The sequence below is a fragment of the Podarcis cretensis genome (genome assembly GCF_951804945.1).
Source record: "Podarcis cretensis genome assembly, chromosome: 7".
NCBI lineage: Eukaryota > Metazoa > Chordata > Lepidosauria > Squamata > Lacertidae > Podarcis > Podarcis cretensis.
This window is the reverse complement of record NC_137176.1, coordinates 35529148-35547739: the sequence shown is the minus strand read 5'-3', so window position 1 is coordinate 35547739 and position 18592 is coordinate 35529148. Positions and strand designations below refer to the sequence as shown.

At 42.7% G+C, this 18592-nt stretch overlaps 1 protein-coding gene across 3 annotated transcripts in view; it reads left to right on the top strand.

Moving 5' to 3' along the window:
- NFATC1 (nuclear factor of activated T cells 1) overlaps positions 1-18592 on the top strand; it is a 131286-nt gene that overhangs the window by 19947 nt on the left and 92747 nt on the right. For all 3 annotated transcript variants that reach the window (XM_079983765.1, XM_079983766.1, XM_079983767.1), the window contains exons 2-3: positions 940-2041; positions 11819-11978. In XM_079983765.1, coding sequence (XP_079839891.1) covers positions 940-2041; positions 11819-11978 — 1262 coding nt within the window. The remainder of the gene's footprint in view (positions 1-939; positions 2042-11818; positions 11979-18592) is intronic.

Sequence of the window (18592 nt, the reverse complement as noted above, 5' to 3'; positions counted from 1 at the left end):
TGCCCTGTTCTCTGCTCTCAAGCTCAGTAGATTGGAAGCAAAGCCACTCCAGAGCACAGACAGATGCATATTTGGGCACCACAGTGTCACTGCTTCGTATTTTGCACCACTTTTCCCCCAAAAAAGATTGGCCGCTAAGGCTCCATGCATTCCACATAATGGCAGTGAAGTTTTAGGGCAGCTCTGAATGTGTGTTGGAAGCACTGAGAAAAGATAAACGAGAGACTGCCATTCTCTCTGTGTGATCCATTGTAACGTTCAGAGCAGCAGCTCAAACTCCTCTGTGAATTAGATGTGGGAGTTCAAGATATGCATCAAACCCTTGCTTCTTTCTGCTGGGGAGCTTTGTGAGTCACGGCATTGTCGGTTGCAGCAGAAACACACACACACAAAAGAAGATGCAGAGATAGCTTGCATTTGTTTCTTGGTAGCATCCAAATATACCTTCAGTGTGCAATCAAATGCTCCGATTCTGTGGAATTATTTCTAGAAAGCAAGGGTGGGGAACCTGTGGCCCTCCAGATGTTGTGGGACTACAACACCCATCATCCCTAACCATTGGACAGGCTGGCTGGGGCTGATGGGAGTTGGAGTCCAACAACATCTGAAGAGCCCCTGGTCCCCTTCCTCTAGGTCAGGGTTTCCCAAACTCGGGTCCCCAGCTTTTGGACTACAGTTCCCATCCTCTCTGATCACTGGTCCTGCTGGGAAACCCTGCTCTAGGTTATCAATGTAATTCCCACTTCAGAGCAGGAGAACAAAGAGCAAAGAGCCTGCTCACTGAATAGAAATAGCTAAAGTGGTGTATGAACCCTGGTGAAGCTCTCCTCCTATCCACTGGATCATGTTTGGGATTCAGCTTGCTAATTAATTTCCTTTGCGTGTGCAACATCTCATGCCATTCTTTTTTGTTTTTTATCTTTTGTTTTGTTTTTACAGAACATTATAACTATGCATCTTCAAATATAAATTCCAGCTTGCCTCTAAGTGTGGCACATCCTTCATTGTCAGCTCCATGTCATGGCCTTCAGACATCCAATCCAGTCATTTCGATTGTCCCATCAGCTAATCATCCTTCAGGATATGGAGGGCATGCTGAAAGTGGCACCGCCGGATATTATCTGTCTCCCAACGTCAGACCTAATGGCGTGCCAGCGCTAGAAAGCCCTAGAATCGAAATAACCTCTTACTTGGGGCTGCATCATAACAACAACCAGTTCTTCCATGATCCGGAAATCGAGGAGCCCGTCCCAAACGCAAAGAGATCTCCTACGACTGCGACGTTGAACCTGCCGAACATAGAGGCCTATCGAGACCCATCTTGCCTGAGTCCAGCAAGCAGCCTGTCTTCCAGAAGCTGCAATTCAGAAGCATCGTCTTATGAATCTAATTACTCTTATCCCTATACTTCGCCTCAGACATCTCCTTGGCAATCGCCGTGTGTGTCGCCCAAGACCACCGACGCTGAGGAAGCGTATCAACGGAGCATGGTGACCTGCACATTACTTAATTCGCCTCGACACTCCCCATCTGCTTCTCCCAGAACGAGCATCACCGAGGAAAACTGGCTGAGCACTCGCAACTCCCGCCCATCTTCTCCCTGCAACAAAAGAAAATACAGCCTGAATGGCAGGCAGACTTCCTACTCGCCACACCCCTCTCCAACACCCTCTCCCCAGACTTCTCCAAGAGTCAGCGTGACCGATGAGACATGGCTAGGAAACACCAACCAGTACACCAGTTCAGCCATCGTCGCAGCCATCAACGCCCTCACCACTGACAGCACAATAGACATGAACGATGGGATTCCTACCAAGTCCAGGAGAACGGCGATCGATCACACCCAGTCCATGACGCTCAAGACCGAACCGAGTGGGGAAGATCATGGGACCATATCTCCGACAGCCGACTTGTCGCCAGAAGAGTTTCCGGGGTTTCAGCACATCAGGAAAGGAAGCTTCTGTGATCAGTACCTTTCGGTGCCTCAACATCCCTATCCATGGGCCAAAACTAAGCCATTGTCCCCATCATCCTACATGAGGTACAAGTTTGTGGGATTTATTTTTTGTGGGGTAAAAAGATATACATATTACTTTTCCTAATGCCCTGTCCCTGCTGACTCCCCGCTCCCCCATTTTTTTTGCTATTTCATCTAAAGAGTCAAAGACAAGATTTCTGGTGGCGCCTGTTAGAATCAGGCCTACAACATTGTGCTTCCGTTTTCTTTCGTGGTGTCCCCTGGTTTAATTTCACATTGACCAATAGCAAGGCAGCATCAAGCCACCATCTGTAGGTTATTAGAATTGCTATATGGCTGCTTCTGGGTTCCTGTTGTTTCTCTTTTGTTTTTCCAACCTTGAAAACAGTATAACTTTGTATAAGAGTAATATAACAAAATAGATGTTACAGACTAACATTTATAAAAAAAGAAAGCACAGTGGGAAAAAGTTTAAAATGACATGCCCTAACTTTACACACTACTGTATGGCTTTTGACTGGCTTGGCCTAGTTTTTAATGCCCAGTGGCCTGTTTGTATATTTAATGTCCTATTTCTAAGGGCACAGGTTGGCAGTTTGCAGGAGCTTCATGCAACCCCTGATCTCATGATGCTTTCTGTAGCCACCCTTCCATCTTACCAGAGTTCCTTCTTCCCTGTTCATTTCCTCCTTATTTTACATGACTTAGAATCATAGAATGGTAGGCTTGGAAGGAACTGCAAGGGCCATCTAGTCCAACCCCTTGAAATAAATGAATCTCTTCTAAAAGTGTTTCTCCTCCTATTCATACATAGCTTCAGAATAATTGGTAGGACAGTGGTGTTTTTTAAAAAAATAATAATCCTGGTTTTATGGCTGGGGTGTGTGTGTGCATATATCTGTATAGCACATCAAAATAAGGTAGTAATTACTTGCTTTCTATACTGTTAGTTAAATTGGTTAGTTGTACTAAAAAATAATAACCCTGTACATTTGAGAGTTGGAGTCCATCAACATGGGGTAGGGGATTTCCCCCCGGCCCCACCCTCCACCCCTAAAGTTAGCCCCCATGTAATGTGGTGATGGGTGACGGATATGTCTGCACCATGAGGAAGTGTGGAAATGTGTACCAGATACCTACAACATCTGTTTGGGAATTAAAGTTCTAAACATCATGAATGGAAAACTCACAGGCAGATGTAGATGCATGCTAGCTCCTAAACTGGTTTAGTGTGGGTTGATTTCCAGAACTGCCAACTTACTTCTAAAAGAGAACAATGATTTTAAGAGCTCTCCTGCATAAGAAATTATCTGATGCTATCTCCCCAAAAGTTTACATTAGCTGAGAAAAAAATGTGGGTAGGTTAGGGCCCTGCACGTGTGTGTTTAACAATGGGGGGGGGGAATCAAGTGGTGATTAGACCACCATAATCTTTATCATACAGTAGCTAACAGAGATTTGTTTTCTAAAAAGGAAATAAACATTTTATCACCTGCAGTTAAAATGAACACAGCATTCCCTAGTGTGTTAATGAAAGTAAAATCCAGCATTTTTCCACTGTTTTGTTTTTGTGTTAAAAAAAAATGTTTCCTGGTTTTCAGTCTGTTTCCATGTGATCTCATTAACTCGTGCTTCAGGACAGCTGGAAGCTACTGTAAAATTGTGGTTTAAGTTATTTTACCAATCAAATGCCCTGACCAAGCTTCCTTTAACCCATAAATACTTTTCATTATATGTATTATATATTAAATAACCCTGGACAACTGAATGCAGATGTCAATACAATCATGGGAGCACACAATTGAAATTGTTATTTTAAGTGCACCCCCCCAAGAAAAACACCTCCCCAGCAATAATTCGTCACGATTGAGCTGGGATTCCCACCCTCTGATACATCTGCTCTGTTTCAAAGTCTAGGTTAGGTTCCAGCAAATAATACAGATTCCAAGATCCACCCTGTTGAATGGTTTATTTGCCAAAACTATTGTATTACCTCTGTAATAAAGGGGGGGGGGAGGAATCCTAAAACAAAAGGGTGATTGGAAAATTCCTGAAGTAATAGTTGTTTTTTCACATATCTATGATCATATGGAAGACCACACCTGCCTCTATGTCAACAAGGCCACTCTATCCTAAAAGGAAGTTCTTATTTGGATGTAAGAATTGCTGTGATTATAATTTTACATTTTGTATCCACAATAACCGGGTGAGATCATTTTTATTTCCATGTTATAGTTGGGGATTTGAAACTGTGAGATAGGGAATTGCTGAGAGCCACCCACTGTGCGCATGGCTGGTTAGTTTCACAATGGTGTTTGAGTTTCATGCAAACTCTGAATGGTGTCTCCAGGAGCCTACTTTATTAGCATTCACAAGGAAACGTTCCTGAGTTGCTAATTCCTCAACCCCTTTTTGCAAACACTTTGGGGTTTGGAGTGGCATGGGGAGAGGCCAACCTTTTGCAGGAAAGTGGCTTCAATATTACAACCTTAGATTTCACTGGGGAGAATACTTGCCATGCCAACCTGTCCAAGAACTGTGGAGATCACTGGCATTTAGTTCTTTAAAATCATAATAATTGGTGGAACCTTACTGCATGCTTGGCACTGAGATTCTGATTCTGAATTAATCCCAAACATCTGGGTGCTGTTCCTGCACAAAGCCCACATTGAGAGCCTTGTGTGTGGATGTATTTGTGTGCATTTTAAGGTTCTGTTCTGTTTGCAGCCAGGTATCCTTTAATCTTGCGTGCCAAGATTTAGCATGTAGAAAATGTTTACAGCAGAACCAGCAGTTCATAAGGGAAGTATTGATACAAGCAGATTAATAGCCATGTGAATCACGTTGCTTCCAGCAAAATGGAATAACTTATCTAAACTTCTCCATCTATGACGGAAAATGCTCTTGAGGCAAATGATTACAGCCTAGTGAGGCAGAAAGAAGGGAAGCTGAAATATTTCAATAATCCCCCTTAGCTTTTGTTTAAGTGTCTTTGACAGGGAATTGTCTAGCGATGTAATAGAAATGGCATCCTCTGGTTTTGAATGTCGTATGGTTTCTAGTTAAAGACACAGCATCTAGGTATAGCTACAATCCTGACCCAATCTTGCTTTTGAGAAAGGATCACTACCAAGGTGCTGATAGAGCTCTATGTGCTGATAACACTTGGGAGTGATTGCATTGATAGCTTGGGTCAGTCCCTCATTCCCTGTGGAGACCAGAGCCTCAATAAGACTGCTGGCTAAACCTGCAGGAAAAACTCCTGTTTACCTAAGAAAACCACCCAGGTTCATCCGTATGAGGGGCAGTCCTATTATACTCAGTCTCTGTTCCTGTAGAGGCTGCAGACAGCTGTAGGTAAATCCAGGTAATGAATGATCTGTCCATGACAATGGAATCAAATATGGCTTTCCTGCTCACAGATAATTTTAACCTAGTCTCTACTGAAAACTCGATCAGAAGGCTGCCTTGTCCAGATATACACAGGTCTCTGAATACCACCAAGGCCATGAAATCCTTAGTCATTCCTGATAAGGCAGACCACTTTGGCATGAATGTTGAAGACACCCAAGGCTAATGGTCTTTGGAGACATCAACAGAACCCTTGAAACCACCTCAGTTAGCTCAGACAAGGAGATGTTTGGTGCACCAGCAGAATTTTTATCAGGCCACCAATGCACTCGAAGCTGGTTGACGGTTCAGCTGAGTTCATGGCTAGGGAGATGGAATGCCTAAAGATCAAAGCCTCCCTTCACAATAAGCTTAGTGCTGTGCAGAGAATTCTGGTGTACATGATTGGGAGATGTTTGCCTTCAGTCAACCAAGTTGTTTGCAACATAAGCCATACTTCCCTCTTGGTATTGTACCACAAGATTAGATAATCAAATGTATTGGTATCTAGCATCAGTATGTACCAGCATGTACCATGCCAAAGGAAACACCCCACTGTGAATTTTGCAAAAGTCTTCTGATATGTCACAGCTCTTGCTTTTGTAAGTACAAAAGATGTTAATAAGTATCTCAAAGTGGTTTACATAAAGCATTGGCTTTAAAAGAGGATTACACAAATCCATGGTGGCTAAGGTTATCAAAGGCTACTCACCATGATGGCTATGTGCTTCATCCACTGTCAGAGGCAGCATACCAGTTGCTGAAACCATTAGTGAGCAGGTTGCACCTTGGGGAAAGCCTCCCTAAACAAAAATGTCTTCAGTGGGTACCTAACTAGAAGCCTGTCTGATTTCGGCTGGTACCGTAATTGATCCCAGAGAGCTGGAGCTACAACACTAAAATCCAGGTTTCCACCCCACAGGTTAAGTTCACTTTGGGGCCATATGGCACTCTCAGCATTGCCCCATCTGAGGAGTGCAGTTGCCAGGCAGGGATATAGAGGGCAAGGTGGCCCCTTAGGTATCCTAGCCTCAAGTTTGTAGTAGGGCTTTGAATGATAAAAGCAGGACCTAGAAGTGCACTTAGTAGCATATTGCAGCTCTCTCAACAGAGGTATTATATGGCGTTGACAGCCAGCAATCTAGCTGCTGCGCTAAGTTAAGCCCAAGGGAATCCCCACAGGAACTAGAGACAGGGCCTTTTGGGTGGTGACTCTGTATTTATGGAACCCCTTCCCAAGGCAGATACACATGGCCGCATCAGTAGCAGTTAGTAAATGGACCTTAAAGGCATGCCTATTTCAGCTAAACTAAAAACGTGCTGTGAGTTGGACTTTTTTACATCATGTTAAACTTTCTTAAAATATTTAATATTTAAAAATGCAGTGTATTGCATTTTCACCTTTAATTGTGATAGCCACTTGAGTAGGGCTTTGCCCTGAAAGATGGCATCTAAATAGCACTGATCAACAGAGCTGTCTGATTCCACAGGGTACAATATATGCGCCATCTGCCAAGAAGGTTTTGGCAGGGTGAACAACACCCATGCGCCTGAAATAACCACAGCTGTGGGCATTTTACTGCTTGACACAGCATCTGTGGGATCATTAGTAGCTTTCATATTATGTGTAGGCTATCTAGTTAAAGTTTATTATTTTGCTGCTATTATGTTATTGATCCTTTTGGTGTACATATTTTGTCTGTTTGCTGTTTTGGGGGACGAAAGGTAATATATTGTTTGTGCCCACCCCAGTTTACATAATAAGAAAAAGCGGAATAGGTTTGCTTTAAAATGATTGCAGTGAAGTAATATGATAGTGTGGCCTGTATACAACATATTTGTAATGTAACCTGCATCTTTTCACAATAAGTGTTAACATGTGGACTGCCTTGCCAATTGACAAAATGAAAATCCAAATATTCAGCCCTCTCCCCATCATGGCTCCTGATATTGTTTATATCATAAGACATTTCATAAATTTGATTTTGGAATTCTCCTAGAAATAGGGTGTTTTTTAAAATCCTTCTTCAGCACCACTGTGGATGATTGAAATACCATATGTAAAATTCAGCGTTAGGGACACTAAGTATGACCACTCTTTCTCCTAACTTTTTAAACTTCGCTGGAAAACAGGGATTTGTTGGAAACTTAAGTTCCAGTTTCCTTGCACTGTGAACTATTTCAGTCCCTTTCTGCAAAAGGAGACAAAGGTGTTTTAAAGAGCAAGATCTGGCTAGATAATGATATTTCATGTGATCACCACATATAAGATATCACTAGGCATCACCTGTGCAGTTTGACATTCTGTTTGTTACTCTTGTTAAACCAATCAACTGCTGTTGTGAATCGTTGCCAGTTCTGTTAACTGATCTGACTCCTCTATCCTTGATTGCTCCTCGATGCATATAAATTAAGCAGTGAAGGCTGTTCATAACACAATAGGATTAATTTTACTCGCTCAATTTGGGTGTGGCGGGTGGCTGTGAAAGGCAAGAAGAAACACCAGGAAAATTGTGACAACTTTATTTGCTGCACTGGCTCTACCCACTCTGCCTTGCTCCAAGCATTTGTGTGGCTGCAGTCAGTTTCACAGCCAAGCTAGTCCTGGAAGAGTATTGAATTTTCGTACTAGAATAACAGTGGGTGAGTTTGCCAGTTGATGATCAGGCTAGCTCCGAAGAAGACTTTGGGATTTTGCTGATTAGGGGCCAATCCACACATGAACATGGCAGGAAACCCAGATTTGTCATTGAGGGTATAAGTCAGCCAACCCTGGCAACACGGGTTTCGAAACATGTTTGTCTCATTCATATGTTACATTAATTTTAGATCTACACTAAACAGCTGATGCTTATGGAATAGTACGGTTTACAGCTCTTGTCTTCACTGAGCAACTGCCCTTGTATTCTTCAGGATATTATCCTGTGTGTGATGCAGTTGGGCTCTCCTGGTCCCCTCCCCCACGAAAGAACTTCTATCTAAATATGTGTTTGATATCTCTTCCTTTTAAGTAAGTTGTGCTGCAGGAAATTAAGTGCACAATGCAGATAACCTAGAATAGGAAATTGCATTGCCAAGCCACAACCCATGAAACTGTTTAAAGCATCATGCCACTTCCTCTGTCAGGAAAACTGCATTTAATTCTCAATTTATTATTATTACTTTTGTTGGTCAGCCCTTGCAGTGGGATTTAATTATGGCGTGCCTAACTACATGGCTGCCTTATAACAGAAACAGCAACTGCATTCAGTCAGTGTTTCAGGTGCTCCTCTAAGATCTTAAGCAGAGAAAATAAAGTTTTGTTTGTGTGTTTTTTACCGTATTTTTCACTCTATAACACACACCCAACCATAACACGCACATAGTTTTTAGAGGAGGAAAAAAAAAATTCTAAACAAAACAGTGGATGTATGATTTTTGTGGTTCATGCTGTGGCCACAGACATGTGATCTGACAGTGAGTTTGGAGTAGCCCAATGCAAAAATCCTGAGGATCCATGTGGATCCATGCTTTGTAACCACGTTTTTGCACCACTGCAGCCCCAGGCAACAGTGGGTGCGTGATTTTTTTGGTGCAAGATGTAGCCATGGACATGCTATGTGATCTGATGGTGAATTTGGGGTGACCCAGTGCAAAAATCCTGAGGATCCATGTGGATCCGTGCTTTGTAACCACGTTTTAAGTGGGGAGGGAAGGAAAAGCACTCAAGGGACAAGGAACATGCGTGGGGTGTGTGGAGAAGTATGCTGCTAATAATGCAGAAGAGGGGTTTAAGAGGAGAAGAAGCACGCGTGGGGTGGGTGGAGAAGGATGCTGCTAATAATGAAGAAGAGGAGTATAAGGGGAGAAGGCTCCTCTCCTCTCCCACTTTGCTCCTTTAAAGCAAGCAGGCTCTGCTTTTCTCCCTCCTCCCCGCTCATCCCCGGCTTAGCAAGCTGAAAAACTTTGCTGCTATGTAGCGAGCTGAGTGGGGAGGAGAGAAGGACAGAGAGCCTGCTTGCTTTAAAGGAGCCAACCGGACAGGAGCCGCTTACACACATGTAAGCGGCTCCTCTCCTCTCCCGCTTTGCTCCTTTAAAGAAGCAGGCTCTCTGTCCCTCTCTCCTCCCCACTCAGCGGCTCTTCTCCCGCTTTGCTGTTTCAAAGCGAGCCACGGAGGAGGGAAGGAAGGGGAACCATGGATCCTCTGCTCACGACTGCAGCAGACCCCCCCCCCCCGCCACTCGTAGGCATTCCCTCCATAACACGCACAGACATTTCCCCTTACTTTCTAGGAGGAAAAAAGTGAGTGTTATGGTGCAAAAAATATGGTAATTCAGCCAGCTTCACCTTGCTTTTTTCTCCATCTCCCTTTGAAAGTTAGAGGATCCAAACTTTGTGATGATTGGTGGATTAGAGCTTTTAAGAACGAAACACCCTGAAAATGTCACAATCTGATAGATATTTGGGGGAAAGAGAGAGCAAAATCCATCATATATGAACTGGCTTAAAGATGGAAGCATCTGTTTCATAACATGAAGTGATCTGCAACATGAGTTATGCAGCTGCTCTATATTATATAAATTATTCTTGCAGTCAAGCGGGAGCTCCAGATAATTATCCAGGAACATTTAAATGCTAGCATACATAGATGTACACAGAACAGGATGAGCCTCATGAACTTGCCAATTGTGCTTGAGTGAAAACTTTACTCCAGTCACCTCAGGCTTCTCAAGACAGTGTGGCATGGTATCACTGTAATCATAGCAGCTTTGACTTAAAATGATGGAGAGGTGTCTGCCTCTTATAGTTGTAGGTAATATTTTGGTAGTAGATTTTACCCTGGGTCCTATTCACACCCAACCATTGAGTCTATAATGGGGGATAAGTCATTCACTCAGATTTGAGTTTCAGTGGTCTGTGGCACAGAGAGCAGGACTTTATGGCAGAACTGGATGGAAGCAGGAGGAGCCATGGGCCTGGCTATAACCTAGTTAAGTTGGCTTTGATCTTAAGACTTCGTAAGTGGCTTGGGACTGGAAGGACTGTTGACTCTCACATGAAACTGCCTTGTGCAGATCTTCCTCAGAGGCCCTGCTCAAGGGATCCTCACCTTCTGAGAGGAGGGGGTAGGCATGAGCCACAGGGCCTTTTCATAAAATCACAGAGTTGGAAGAGACCATGAGGGTCATATAGTCCAATGTGGGAATCTTTTTTTGCCCAACGTGGGGCTCAAACCCACAACCTTGAGATCAAGAGTCTCCTTCTCTACTGGCTGAGCTATCAGTTGTGTCACCTTGATTGTGGACTGCTTCTTCCCCAGTTCATTTTCTCAGTGTCCTACCTGGTGGCTTTTAGACTCATGCATGCTTTTAATGGCAATTAGGACCTTTTAACTTTCATTGCTACTTTTGAATGCACATTTAGGCTGTTGCTGGATCTTTTCTGTTTCTGTTTTGGAAACTTAAGCTGCAAGGCAGGATAGAAATAATTCCAACCGATAAATTGTCAGGTATGTATTTGTACCTGCCCCTCCTGCAAGGTGACATTGCCTAGTCCCCAACTCAACAGCCACGTGAGGCAACATACATATAGAAGAGAGGGCCACTCTGATATTTTGGACTTGACTTGTAGCATCCTTGTCAAAAAGATTGGCTACCTCTGGCCTATATTACCTGCATAAACTGTAAATGGTTGCGCTTATGCAACAACTCAGGGCTCATTTTTCACCTTGGGTAGATGCGGAGACGTGTTGCCCTCTCAATGTTGTTGAGAGAGGGGAGGGGGAATCTCTGACAGACAGGTGCAACATCACCTGAGAGATCCTGTTCTGGCATCTGCCCTGCCTGTCCTAGAGGTGAACTCTCCACAATGGCAGTACAGGAAGGCACGGACTCATTGCTGGCTGAAGTCAGTCACCATATGGTTTGCCTGTGCTGAAGAAAGCAAAGATACACCCTTAGTGCAGAGGGGACATTGCTGAGCCAATCTGTGGCTGAAGCCAACTAAATCATTTTGGTTGCTGCTGAAGCAGGATCAAAAACAAAGTAGGTTGAATGTAAATTGGAGAAACTGAGGTTCTGATACTCGACCTCACTGAGAGTCTAACTCAGAATAGATTCCATCCCCCACCCTCCATGCACACATCTTACTTATCTGCATTTGTCCATTTTGATTAATGGGCTGATGCATTAAGTGTTGTTGTTTTTTAACGAAGCTTAAAATGTTTTCCGTTTTTGTTTAAGCATCTGATTGCATATCAAATGTGTGCCATACATAAATCTTCATAAAATAACCATTACCTATTAAATTACTTATGTCATACCATTATCTCCATTGATGAAATTTTAAGTGTAAGATGGTGAAGGATGAACTGCTAAACGTGGCCTCTAAAGTAATAGTGCCAGATTCTTGCGGTTTATGATAGTGGACTGGATGTTAATATTTAATCGCGGTTGCTTTCCATTACAGCCCATCCTTGCCTGCTCTGGATTGGCAGCTGCCATCTCACTCAGGACCTTATGAACTTCGGATTGAAGTGCAGCCGAAGTCCCACCACCGAGCCCATTACGAGACCGAAGGGAGTCGAGGGGCTGTCAAGGCGTCTGCAGGGGGACACCCAGTGGTGCAGGTAATAGCCTTTCTCATGCTCGCTAAGATGGCTTGTTTGTTTGGGCAAGGACCCCTGTGCGTATCTCTTGCAAATTCAAACAAGCTTTGATGACCTTGGTTGGTATGCTACTTCCATAAGTTAAGTCTTGGCCTCCGTTGAACCATATAAACTGTCCCCATATAAACCGTCCTGGATTCTGTGTTCATCCTCTGAGGCCTTTCTTTGTGTGCCCCCTCCACATGAGGTTCGGAGGGTGACAACACGAGAAAGGGCCTTCTCTGTAGTGGCTCCTCGCTTGCGGAATGCTCTCCTCAGAGAGATTCGCCTGGTGCCTTCATTATATATTTTTAGGCACTAGGTGAGAATGTTCTTCTTCAACCAGGCCTTGGGCTGATTAATATTCTACAGGCTTTTAAATATGTCTGTAGGAAGAGGGGAAGTTATTGTTTTGCTGTTTTGTTCCAATTATTGTTTTTATCCTGTGTTTATTCTGTGTACCGCCCTGAGATCTTATGATGAAGGGCGGTATATCAAACAAACAAACAAATAAACAAACAAACATTACATGTTATATACTCTTTTGCACTGGGCATAAGCCTTCATTGGTTCAACAACAACAGGCCTCCAAAGACTGAATGTGTGCCCTACAGTGTGCTTCATACAGAACCACAATAATGTGGTTACTGTCAGAATGCTTCTGTTTGCTGACAGTTATGTAGCACTTGACATACCACTCAGGCTGCAATTCTATGCAGTGTTAGGTGTGTTTAAAACCATTGCTTTTAGGGGCCTTAGATGAGCTTAACTCCTACGATCAGACTATGCTTGTGCATGAGCTCTGGTAGCCTGAAATAAGATGCACAACTGGTGCAGGGACAAGCTGGTTGGCATGGTCATCCTTGTGCATTACAGCAGCATGAATAAACATTTTCAGCAACAGCCATATATCACTGTTGAATATGTACTCAGGAGATGTGCATAAGAAGATACAATGATAGGTGAGTGATGACAACTGCGCTACGAATACCCAGAGCAAGTTTACTTCCCAGTCTCCTTAATACTGCACATTTTCAGAATATGCAACAATATATCCCACAGTATTGGCTCCACACTCCTATGTCCAAAGATAATTGCTCAAAGTCTCTGTGTAATGACGCATGTTTCTGGCTTGTTGATGTTGTTACATCTCCCATATTGAAACTGATGCATGCACAAGATTGTAACAAGACTTCTTGGGAGAAAAGCAGGAAGGAGTTTTCTTTTGCTATAATTACAAAGTCTGTTGGCTTTTCTTTCATAAATGTTTTCCGAGCATGCTACATTTTGTTTCAGATGGAAACAAGCGTTTTCCCAGTCTGAATAATTCAAAATTGGAAAGCAAGCACTCTTTGTCTACTTTTTTCCTTCTCCCACACCTGTTAGTCCCCTGAAATCTACAGGATGACAATGTACCGTCAAATCTTCTGTAGTTGATTTATGGTTCTATCGGTAATAAAGGGGCAACATCATGATTTCCTTGCTTACATAAGAAATCTTACTGAAGTCTATGGCAAGATACCGTTTGTATACCACGAGAGCCTCCCAATTGGGATGTCTTAGTATTGTTGATGCTTACTAGGAGAGGGTCTGCAGCGTTTCAGACAGGAGTCTTTACTGAAACCTACCTGGATATTCTAGGATTGAACCTGAGACATTGTGCACGGAAAGCAGAACAGACAAGGCAGTCAGTGTATACATGTGTAAAAAATAGGGTTGGCTAATGCTTGGGTGTTTATGGAAGCTCATGAAATACTTGCTTTGATGGGGCCTAAAATTCCTCTCATGTGGCCTGCATTTATTTAAAAGCTTTTAGGGGGTGGAAGAATCTTTCTTGAAATTTGCTCTCTGCTCATTCTTTGAAAAAATAAAACAATAGTGCAAGTTTGGGGTGGTTTTCAGCTGGGAATAATTTTAAGTCTTGAATTCCAGAGAGATAGCTAAAGATTTTACTACCACCGTTTAGCTTCTTTAGCACATTTCACTGTGGAAATTTCATCACGCCTATCTCATTATTTGTGTACTGTATTTAAAGCAAAAACAACAAGTGATGTTTAAGATTAAAATTTGTAGCGATACATTTGTTTGTATGCACCCTGCTAGCAGCCCAGTGCAAGGAAATGTAGATGGGAGGCATCAATTCACAGTGGCCAGTTTGACCTTTAAAATTTCCACCCGGGTGATTTGGGGGGGGGGGATGGAACACAGTGCCAACATTTAATTGGGCTAAATGTGTCCTGGCACTCCCCTGCAATCTCTTTCTACAGTGTGTGGAAATAAAACGAAGTCTGCATAGGCAGGGTTGAAGAAAAGGAAAAGGGAAGTAGTTTAAAAAAAAAAAAGTTGGAAGGAAAGGAGGAAAGCAAACCTCAGATCCATGGGTGTAATGAATATGAATCTAGTTTTCAGTCCCTGGAATAAGTGGAGCTGGTTTTTCTTTGTTCTCCTTCTCCATAGGAAAAAGAAACCAGGATTCTGGGTGGAGCAGGGGGTTCCCTAAGTATTTTTGTTTTATTCATAGCATCCTTTCCCCCTCCCCACAGTCTCCATTGATTATCTATCTATATCTATATCATCTATATCTATATCTATATCTATATCTATATCTATATCTATATCTATATCTATATCATCTATATCTATATCTATATCTATATCATCTATATCTATATCTATATCTATATCTATATCTATATCTATATCTATATCTATCTATCTATTTGAAGGGATGCCAACATTCAGGCATCCTGGCTCATGCCAGCCCAACATCTCCTGAGGGAAGGGGTCAGTCTATAGAAAGTTCAAGAGCTGGAAATCAGGAGGACGGACAGCAAAACATGGCAGGAACCTGAGCGGACAGCTAGAGCCTCGCACACCAGTGTTTGCTTACTTCTTAATTTAATTTATATCCCGCTTTAAAGCCCCAAGACAAACTCAAAGCAGCGTATAAAATATTATCATAATAATAGCCCCATTCAAGTCTGGTATCAGGATCAGAGACAACATGGTGCCAGGGTTATTGAGTTGGCATTTCCTCCCCTCTTCTTCTTTTGCTGAGAATTGCTGGTTCCCATGGATGTCCTCCGATGACTCTGTTCCTGGAAGGACTTTGCTGTATCAGCCATAGGGCTCGCTGAGGAGGTAGACAGAGCAAAGAGGCTCTGGGCACAGTGTTAGCAATGGTGTGAGCCCATCTTCGCCTGGGCTTTGAGGAGAAGGGACTGTGATGTCCTGCCATGGAAGTCAGGCTGGGTCAACGCCACTTGAGGCATGAGCCCTCACACTGGGTCAGTGGTGGTTTCTCTGTATTCTTTTGAAGAGAGTGTGTAAGTAAACCTGGAAGTGTATTCTGTCTGCCTGCTGTTAATTTCCTCATGAGCACAACTCTTAAATGTACAGGAGCCATGCCCTGCAGCAGCCTCTATCTGATGTACAATTTCATTTATCACATTTAGTTTCTGTGTTGGTTCAACATATTCTGAGCTGCATATTATTAGGCTCTCTACTCCTTTCTCGTCTCACTACAATTACCAGTGCAAACCAGCACTCGCATGTGTATGTTGTCATTGCAGTTGGCACAGCTGGGTGGTCTGTTACAACATAGATACGGCATTGGCTGGATGAACGTTAAATCTAGTTCTGCTGAGCTTCATTCCTCATTTTCCTCATTCAATTCCTTCTTTAGCCTTCTCTCTCTCTCTCCCCCCCCCCCCCAGCACTATTCAACCAAGTGAGATAATTAGTGATAAGGGAGATGTCACCTGTTTTCAGGGAGGGACCTCAGCCTCACACACTCAACTGTTTTGTGACTTATTATTTTTGCCACCTTCAGAATGAATATGCATAAAGTCACCTGAGCACTTAATCTCACTTCCCACACTCCTACACATTTGCTGTATACTTGTTTAGCTACCATGGCAGCCCTGAGTTATCCCGAGGATTTCTAAATGCTTGGAGAGTGAGATGAGCTTGACACACCTAGAAAGAGCTAAAAATGTTCTGAGAACACTGGCTAATCAAAGGTGCTGGTTAATTGGCCACCGTGAGGTAATGCTTGGCAAAGGGTTTCATGCCCCGTCTCATAAAACTGTGTTGCTAATCATAATGACTCTTCTATATTCAGTACTTTGGAAAGGGAGAAAAAGAGTCTTCTGTTCTGGGAATTGAAGAATCTGGATTTCAAATCCTGCCCTCCCACTAACATCCTGTGTGGCCCTAGGCAACTGATTTGATTTCTCTGATACTGAGCACATACAGCATATTTTCACTCTCAAGTGCTATGGGGTATTTCAGCACTAGAGGCCTTGTACACAGGAAACAGAAGAGGAAGTAAAGGGTAATCGAGGGTTAGAGCTGACAAACCCCTCCATTCGGCAGCAAGTGGATATAGAATCATCACCATCATCATCATCATAAATAATAATTTATTATTTATACCCTGCCCATCTGGCTGGGTTTCCCCAGCCATTCTGGGCAGCTCCCAATCAAATATTAAAAACACAATAGAGCATTAAACTGTAAAGTTTTGGACTTGCCTGCCACTTCACCTTTTATCTCTCAGCGTTTCACAGTCCTTTGTCCATATGACTTGTTGGTCTGCCTGCCCAGAGAAACATTGAAAAGCCCCATGGTTTTGTTTATATCCAGGTTCATTCCAAAGACATTAACCACAGTTTCCCAGTTGGGACAAAATGGGAAACCATGGTTAGTGGAAGTCTTCCCAAGTTGTTTGCTCAGTTGTATGAAGGGAGGAGTGGTGCGGCTGTTTATGTGACCCAAAGACTGGTTCATATTTTAGTTTCTGGAGCCTAGATTATGGTTGTCTGATGGGGCTGCTATGCCACAGCTTGTGGAAAAGGAACCCCATACTTCCTTTTGCTACTTTCTAAGGGATTTGTTGTTGCTTTTTATACTAATTTGCTGATAGTGGGGAAAGCAGCTGTTTAGACATGCGCTCACTTTCAGTTATGTCCATTCAATTTCTTGGTTGTGCCTGTAGTGCTTTGCGATGCATGGACATCACCACAAGATACTTAATAATAAAGATAAGATATTTTAATTTTAACTCCAGAGTGTGGTTTGTTTTTCCAGTGAGTAAAGGAGAGATAACATGTTTTGGAAGTCTATATACTGAAGAAGGCAGCCCTGTTCAGGGAAGTTTTTAATGTGTGATATTTTATTGTATTTTTGCTTTCCATGGAAGCCGCCCAGAGTGGCTGGGGAGGCCCAGCCAGATGGGCGGGGTATAAATAATAAATTATTATTATTATTATTATTATTATTATTATTATTATTATTAAAGCATTTACAAACACTGATAAAAGCATATACGGTGTAATAGAACATTCCATAAAACTGACAATGCCAGTGTTTCATCCAGTTTTTGAAGAGGAGGAGAGGAATAAAATATTTGGCTTCAGGAGGGCTTCTTACAGTGAGTTAACTCAAACCCCTTCACGCATTGTTCCACTGTGTTCTCTGTCCTCTGGTTGCTGTTTATACCAGACTTCCCCCTAACGGATATGCATTCAATTTTTGAAGGTGAAGCAATGTGTGTACACTCAGAATCCTCCCCTTGCATGGAGTTGTGCACAAGTGCATTTGTCTATGTGTAGAACCATTTCACATTGCTGGTGAACATACAGTAGTGGGAGCATGACTGGAAACACGAGTTGTTGTGGCTATTCAGTTTGAACTCCTAGACCCCTTATGCATTTCCCAGTGTGCAAAGCGATTTGATCGAACTCCCCTGTGATGGCGTCACTCCTCTGCCACACAAATAAGAGAACAGCTCGTCTCTTTTAGAAGGAACCCAGCAAGTTCTAAAGAAGTGTGACAGTCCATCCTAGTTAGTTTGTGTCATTAGCTCTTTTGGAATTTGGACTCTCTGCTGAAGATGCTTCTTTGGGGAAACGTGATTCCATGCCTCTTTACTCAGAAACAACTCCTATTTCATCCAGTGCGTGTCAGACATTTGCTATTCGTTAGATGATTGAAGCTGTTGCTTGTTAAAATGACAGGGTTTTTTTGAGGTTTTAAATTCTAGTAACTTTTCATTATGTTTTTAATCATTTTTGTGAGCCATTGAGTTAAAAAACATTTTTTAAAAAAACACCAATGGATTGCAAATGTTAATTTAACTGGAGTCTTGTTGCACATAGTGAAAGAGTTTAAAACAATAGCAGATGAAGGGTGTGTGTGTGGAAATATGTCTTTTAGATGCTCCTTCAACCAGCGTTAGAAACTCAGATATATAAGATAGGCACCAAATGGGTCCTTAAACCAAGGTTACAGTTGCCAAAAGGAAATGCCTAGTTGCCATTTTGGGGCAAGACCGCTCTAAAGTCTTATTTTTCAAATGATGGACTGACTGTGATTGATTCTCAGTTAAACATCTTGCTAGTTCAGATGACAGCCTTGAGCCAGCTTAAGAATTTTGAGAACTTAAAGAATAAAAGTCACTTTATTCAGGGTGCAGGGATAGCATTGGAGAATATATATACATATTCTTCACAACTGTGAGCAGGGCAAGGGGGTGAGGTAAGTGAAGACAAGTGACAACAGTTAACTATAATGTCGTCCACTGCTCCTGCTCA